Source organism: Molossus molossus, unplaced genomic scaffold (genome assembly GCF_014108415.1).
Source record: "Molossus molossus isolate mMolMol1 unplaced genomic scaffold, mMolMol1.p scaffold_m16_p_17, whole genome shotgun sequence".
Classification (NCBI taxonomy): Eukaryota; Metazoa; Chordata; class Mammalia; order Chiroptera; family Molossidae; genus Molossus; species Molossus molossus.
This window is the reverse complement of record NW_023425352.1, coordinates 16398477-16405727: the sequence shown is the minus strand read 5'-3', so window position 1 is coordinate 16405727 and position 7251 is coordinate 16398477. Positions and strand designations below refer to the sequence as shown.

At 53.5% G+C, this 7251-nt stretch overlaps 1 protein-coding gene across 5 annotated transcripts in view; it reads right to left on the bottom strand.

Moving 5' to 3' along the window:
• Positions 1-933: 933 nt before the first annotated feature.
• Positions 934-7251, bottom strand: part of XPNPEP1 (X-prolyl aminopeptidase 1) — a 54750-nt gene continuing 48432 nt past the window's right edge. For all 5 annotated transcript variants that reach the window (XM_036265021.1, XM_036265022.1, XM_036265025.1 and 2 more), the window contains 4 exons: positions 6805-6978; positions 6067-6143; positions 4764-4862; positions 934-1475 (listed from right to left, as the gene is read on the bottom strand). In XM_036265021.1, coding sequence (XP_036120914.1) covers positions 1347-1475; positions 4764-4862; positions 6067-6143; positions 6805-6978 — 479 coding nt within the window. In that variant the 3' untranslated portion in view covers positions 934-1346. The remainder of the gene's footprint in view (positions 1476-4763; positions 4863-6066; positions 6144-6804; positions 6979-7251) is intronic.

The following is a 7251-nucleotide window of genomic DNA, read 5'->3' as shown; positions in this document are numbered from 1 at the left end:
CACTCGAGACTAGGCCAGGCTCCGAGCCTTTTGACATTGATTTTTTTTTTATTTTGTGGTTTTTTAAATATGTTTTTAATTGATTTTAGAGAGAGAGTATTGTAATGAGCCAGCGAGACCACCAGAGACGCACAGCCAAATTGTAAAGGAGCACCTGATTCACTGGCAGGCTGCAGGGGTATAGCTTCCCAAATCACAGCAGCGAGCCTTCTTTGTCCCTTGCTCATATAGGCACAAACTGCAGGGAAAAAACGACATTCTCTTGGCGCCGAGGCTGAGACGAGCTGCTCAGGGGCGAGGGAGGAATCTGTCGCAGGGGACAAGAGGAGCTTATTACAAAGGTCAGGGCAATCATGAATCTCTTTCCTTTTTTATGGTCCCTCCAAGTTTTCTAAAGCCATCATTAACTCCCTTATCTTTATGGTTCCCCTGGGTGTCAGTCCCGGGGTTTTTAGAAAACTGCTCGGGTGTTGATGTGCGGGAATAACTGATCAGAATGGAGTTTAATTTTAAGTAGCCCAGCTCAAGAGGAAGGGAGAGGGTGAGATAAAAACATTGATCGGCTGCCTCCTGCACATCCCCCACTTGGAGATGGAGCCTGCAACCCGGGCCTGTGCCCTGATCAGGAATTAAACCAGTGACCTCCTGGTGCATGGGACTACACTCAATCCAGTTATTTTTTGCTTATCCATGACATTTTAAAATCAGAAAGAAAAACTGATAATAAAAATACTCACCAAAATATTAGGTTTTCTAAAGAAAAAGAGGCTTACCACTAAGCCAGACAAGATGCAGGGAGGCCAGGGAACTCACCTCCAAGGGGGCTTCCACCTGGACGTCTGCCCCAGAGACCACCAGCCCTGGGGACGAGCCGCCCGATGTGCAGGGCGGACCGACTGCGAGCAAACAGACAGCTGAGACAAAGCAGCTTTGGACATTTTATTCACTGATCATAAATACCATCTCATGAGCATCTAGGCGATCATGAATGACGTACTAGCACCTGGGACCTGACCGTCAGCGCACTGGCTGCTTCGCCATCGCCGGCCAGACAATTCATTGCGGCTGCTCGGGGCGCCTCCCAGGGGGAGCGTTCAGCTTCGTGGGGACCCTGCCTCTGGTGCAGCGTGTTGACTTTTGGCTCGTTCTCAACAATTTTTTAAAAAATCATAAAAGATCAAGTGTTTGCAAGAAAATATCAAAGAGGATCAGAAGATTTTCAGTTCTTCTTAGAGTCTAAAAGTAAAAAGGAGAGGTGAGGAAGGAGAGGCAAGGGGCACGATGTCGGGGGTCTGCCAGGGTTCTTCCTCCCCAGAGCATTTTACAAAAACAAAAGCAGGGAGGTGTCAGTGCTGTCTGGAGATGGGCTGCGTCTCTCTGATGAGCCACTCGAGCGCTTCCTGGCGGCCCTGCTTCTGCAGTTCCTTCCCGATCACATCCCTGCAGGTCTGGTGGTAGTTGTTGAGCCAGTCACGCTACAAGGAGGAGAAAGACAAACATGCAGTGTGTTCACCATCAAACCTGTACCAAAGGCTACACAGGCAGACAGTGAGGGCCCACGTGCTGAGCTCACCAGACGAGAGTGAAGCTCTCACCCCGCTCAGGGACAAGTGACTTCCCTGGAAACAGACGGGACGCGCCACATCGCTATGGTGAAATGCTCCCGGAACAGTCTAGTACACACGCACTGGCGATGACTATGAGGGACCCAAATACCTAATGGCAAGCCATGGCTCTGGGCTCCCCTGAGTGCAGAGAAGCTCGTAACCAGGCGTGTCCTCAACAGGACCCTGGAAGCCATACCACAGGCATCAGAAGAGGGAGAGGGCAGGGGGTGTCTCGTAGCTCCTGCACCGACCCGAGTGGCCTACTCCCCTACCCCTGCACCGTCTTAGGGTGGGAAGGGGAGAGGGAGGGCCTGAGAAAGAGCCCTGGACTGCTATGAAGACTCCCGCCATGACCCCCCCGAAGCTGGCCCGCCCACAGAGTTCCTCTCGTGTGTCCACCGACAAAGCTGACGAAACCAGGATGCAGGGCCGGTGAGTGTGGCCTAGGACTGGGGTCTGCAGGGTGGGCCGGGAGGGAGCCCGACTGCCAGACCCTCAGCAGAATGTGGCCACCACGTCCGTCAGGGGACAGAATGGATCCAAAAGGAGGTACGGCAGGACTTGGCCTGGGGGCAGGCTCATCACTGGGTCTGACGGTTGAGTCCTACAGCTGTGAGAGGGTGAGACTGCCCCCATGGGGGTGGGATTGGGGGGAAAGCTGCAGTGCAGTAAGTTTCTCCCTTGCGGACAACAGCCCACTCCCTTCACCGTCCGTGAAGTGAGCCCGACTGGACGCCGGCTGCGGCGAGGCTGGAGAACTGCCCCACCGCGGGGTGGTCGATGTAATGAGCCAAGCGCCACTTGGGGGTAGTGTTGTCACATCATGGGCTTTGAAGACTACAGTCTGGACCAGGTACCGAAGCCAGACTAAGAGGTCAAGATGGGCACACGACTCCTCAGGCATGAGGGCAGACAGACGGGGTGATATTGCCAACTGGCTGTGGCCCTTCTAGGGCTCTAGTCCCCACTGATAAAGGGTCTACTGGCCCCGCTGGGAGCTGGGGTAGGGGGTGGTGTCAGAAGGAAGCAAAGTGCTGTGTCTGCAGCAAGGCCAAGCAGGGCTACAAGGTAGCCTGCCGTCCAAAGCAGCTCAACAGTGAAGGCCACAGCAGGAGCCATCCACGGGCCACAGTGGAACAAGGCCCTGTCGGACAGGGGAGGGGTGCGGGAGAGGAGGAGGAAGAGGAGGAGGGTAAGCCAGGGCAGCCTGGGGCACCTGAGTAACCTCCCAAAGGCCCTGACAATCTGCAGCTGGTCATGTTCACATCCAACCAAAGTCCTCTGCTGCCATCTGGTGACAACTGATGGGAATGCTGACCCGACCCCAAAACTCCCAAAAGTGACAGCCAAAACACTCTGTTTGGGAGATAGTAAAAGGCCACCATCAGGTATTTTAATAGCCAGTGAACAGAATCTTTGTGGTGGTGTATTACTGTGCCTTCAAACACAATGAAGCCCCAGATTTACCAAGTGGTAAATGGTAAAAGGGACCCTTTTGCTAAAAGAGATAATGGACCCCACTTGATATGTTAAATACTGTTGTCTAGAATTATTTGTGGGAAGTCCTTATGGTCCCTGGGTAAGAAGATATTTGTCCTGTAAAAACGAATTGGACAAAAGAATAGTTCAGTGATCTGGGTGTTCAAGGTCCAGTAATGAGCACTGGATGAGACAGACCTATCTGGTTGTCTATGCCCAATGTCATCGGGTGACTGCGAGTCACGGTTAACAAACTCTCCAAGGAAAAATGGCCTCATTTAACCTTCCTCATGCACTGCTTGCCTGGAAGAAGCTGAATGTCATATGTCCTGGCCAGTCACTTCATGTGGACGGCAAAGACTGCAAGACCTAGAATTACTTGGTAGGAAGCCATAACCTTGAGCTTCCAACAGAACACAGCGCCTTAGTCCCGGGGAGTCCCTCACCCTGGAAGCTGTGCCTAAGGGCCATTACAAGGATCGGCTCCTACGGACAGAAGCCTCTAAGCAGGCTGGCTCCTGTGCCCACTGAGTTCTTGTCCCCTCTCACCTAAGTCATCCCCATGGGGGCTGGAGAAAGCCCCTGGACTCCTAGTCGAAGAGACAGACCTGACCCTGTGCTGCCGACAGGCGAAGCTTCCTGTTCTGCGTCCATCGACAGGCTGAATACACCAGCGTCAGCGGGACCACTTGGGTCCTGTGAGTGGTGATGTTTGGCTGAACCGAGGCACGGATGGTCAAGCAGAGGTGCCCAAGCACAGAGGAAAGCTAAGCAAAAAGGGGGTGACCTTCCTCGGGTACCATATGTGAGCCCAACAAGGCAGAAAGGCTTCTCGCTGGGAAGATTCCTGCCCCAGTCCTAGAGGAGGCCCAAGCAGGCCCCACTGAGGGTACGTTCCTACCTCAAGAGGCACTCGGAGACCCCCGGGATGGGGACGGTGCCACCTCAGGTCACAAAAATATCTTATTCCTCCAGGACCACTATGCTTGTTCCGCCTTTGGCTCCCGCCAATCGCTTGCTTTTTGACGGCACTGCTGACCACCTTGTTCTGGAATCTGTGTCCTGCTTCTGTGTCCCTGGCGTGGGGACTATTTTGTCTGTCCAGTGCTGACTGCTCCTGCCCTATGTTTAACCCTTGTCTCTGCCCTGACCCTGATCACCTGCCTGATCCCTCCAGCCTAACTCCAGGGTCCTGGGCCTGCCACCTCCCTGACCTCATGAGCCGGAGGGGGGGTCCTGAGCTTGCTAGGTGAGCACCACTGTGCTCCTGCTTTGTGCAGTGTCACAGCCGAGTGACCAGAAGCAGGTATCACCTGCGTGAAAATGAGGCGTACGGTAACAGGTGCTTCTCGTTTCTCTCATGTCTCACAGCATAAGAAAGCAGCTGCTGAGCAAAGGCCAACAGGCCCCACACCCGTCTGGCGTTGTAGGGAAGACACCTGGCCACGTCTGCTAAGCACGCCCCACGGAAACACTGGCACCATGCTTCCACCCACGACACCTTACAGCCCACCACGGTGGGTGGAGACGGACTATCTCTACCTGGAGGCCCAACAAGCAGAGCTGGGAGTCTCAGACTCTGCTGGCCAGTCCTCTGACTGTGAGAATGCAGTGAGAACACAGGGTAGCTCTCCACCCCACCCCCACGCCTGCCCTCCCCCAAGACTCCCTCATTACCTCTTTGTCCGTGAGAGAATCCACATCTATCATTTTGGTCTGTATCGGAACCAAAGTTAGAGGTTCAAAGGTCAGGCTTCCCCGGTTACTGAAGTTATACTGTGGGATAAGGAAGAAAGCAGAAGCTTGACTCCTCTTGACCACAACGAACGACCACGAGGTCAGTGCCACCAGGCGTGGCCGGCCCTGAGCTGGGTGGCACTGGCAGGGGAGAACTGACCCGCAGGTCGGTACATCCGACGGGCACAGCAGGTGCGATGGATGCAGCTGAGGCCACGCTCCGGAGCCGCTGTGAGGTACAGAAGAGCCTGCACCCTCAGGAAATGCCCAGCAACGGGTGCTGAGGGGCTCCCAGCAGCAGGGCACAGACTACTGTCCACTGTGATAGCAAGGAGGGAGGGGCAGGGTGTGGGGGCATCTGAGCTCGGGGGCTTCTCTAGTTTTGGTTCTCAAGACTCTGCTGGGTATAATTCCCTACATCATTTTTTAAACAGGCATGTGTGTGGCCAGCCTTGACCCAGCCAGGCCCAAGGTAACAGGTGCGTCCACTCTGAGCGACGTGGAACAGCTGGGGCGCACCCAGCACCTGGGTCTGCGTTCCCGCAGGGTCTCTAGGCGGGAGGTGAGGTCACTCTCAGGAACAGGGACGTCCACCTGGACACAGCAGGCCCCGGCAGCCAACCTCACTGGGGGCACAGGAAGCCACTTCCCTCCATCTGTTCCATCTCCATCATCACCGATGCAGGAGGAGCAAACAGGCCTTTTAGGTGAAGCTTAGCACCTAAGCCCTGTGACCTCTTGGTAATACTGATGGGAGAGAAGGTGAAACACCTGCTCGCCAGAGGGCAGCACACCTGCACACCTGCCCACTGCCCGACTCGGGGCGGGACTGACCCACGTGTGCCTCGGCTTTACCCGAGAAAACTCCCCACCTGGGGCTTTTGTTAAAATACAGTTTCCAGGCTTGGAAACTGACTCAGGGTCTGAGAGGGGCCCTGAAACAAGCACCCCCAAGCTGAGGAGACTTCGTGACAAGATGCTGCCTCCAGTAGGCTCAGAGCGCAGATCATTTCAAGCAGGGCCCTGCCTGAAGCTCCACACACCCCATTCCTGGGTCCCAACTCATTAAGAATTTTCTTTCTGGCTTTGCAGAGGAAACTGAGTCCAGGAGAGTCCCTGATATCAGGGAACGAAGGCTCCATTTGGGGCCCAGAATGGCAGAGTCTTGGCTCTGAACATAAAAGTCTTCGTCTTCCTCCATTAAGGAACAAGGACATTTAACATAAACACATCGATTACTGACCTTGGTCTTCACAGGAACCACGAGGACAACATTCTCTATGCGAATTCCAAACGCCCCATCTTCATAGTACCCCGGCTCTGAACAAACAAAGCCAGAATGAGAAGCGGTCCACGAGGAAGACGGACACAGCAGCTTCCCCCCGGGGTGACAGCCCTCCCCAAAGTGGGGGAGAAACAGGCGAAGGGGCCCTCAATCCGATGCAGGAGCCCAGAGAAGCCCCTACTCCCATGTGGCCACTTCTAACAAGCACTTGAGGTATCGAAAGGTCTGAGACTCCTGAAAACTGGCTGCAGGACAGGGAGGACAGTCAAGGGACCCAGCAGGTAGATCACGCGTCATACATGAGAGGCACAATGCTGTGGGCATTGGGATAGGTTCACAAGCACTTGGTGATATGGGAAAAGGCAATATATTAAGAAAGCAGAATACAGACAATATGTATAATCTCAATTTAAAAAGATATATACATATACAAAAGACTAACATACCAAAATATTAAGTCATGTTTCTCTTGGGTGGATAGATTATAAATGATTTTTTTTCTTTAGACTGTTCCAATGTCCCACTTTTTCTATAATGAACATGTATCACTTTTATAATCATACAAGGTTTAATTCAAGGTGACAAGAAGGGGAAATTACTTCCAATTTACTTTAAAATAATTAAAATACAAGAAACAACAAAGAGCTTCCACAGAGACTAGAAATCCATCACGTGTCCTGTGTGAGGGCCACCTACCATCAGTGACAATCATGCCCGCCTCCAGGGGCTCGTCAGAAAACGTCTTATAACTGATGCCGCAAGGACCCTCGTGAACGTTCAGAAAAGACCCGACACCGTGTCCCGTTCCGTGCAGGTAATCCAAGCCTGAGTCCCATAATGCTGAGCGGGCAAAGGAGTCGAGAAGGTGGCCTGAAAGACACAGAGAACCACTGGGTGATATCCGCACAGTACTGTTCAATTCACAAAGCACTTTAGCTATTAGACTTATGTTTGGCTCCAGAAGGTGAAACAGAAACCAGAGGTAAAAGTTACTAGAGGGTTCAGATTTCAGCCCAGCACAAGGAAGTTTCCCCAAATCAGAGTTCCCGAGGAGGGCAGCTCCGCAGCCAGGCAGAAGCCGGGGGGTCATCTGTCCAGGGTGCTGGTGAGGGGATGGTCGCCTGCAGCCGGTGAGGGCTGCAT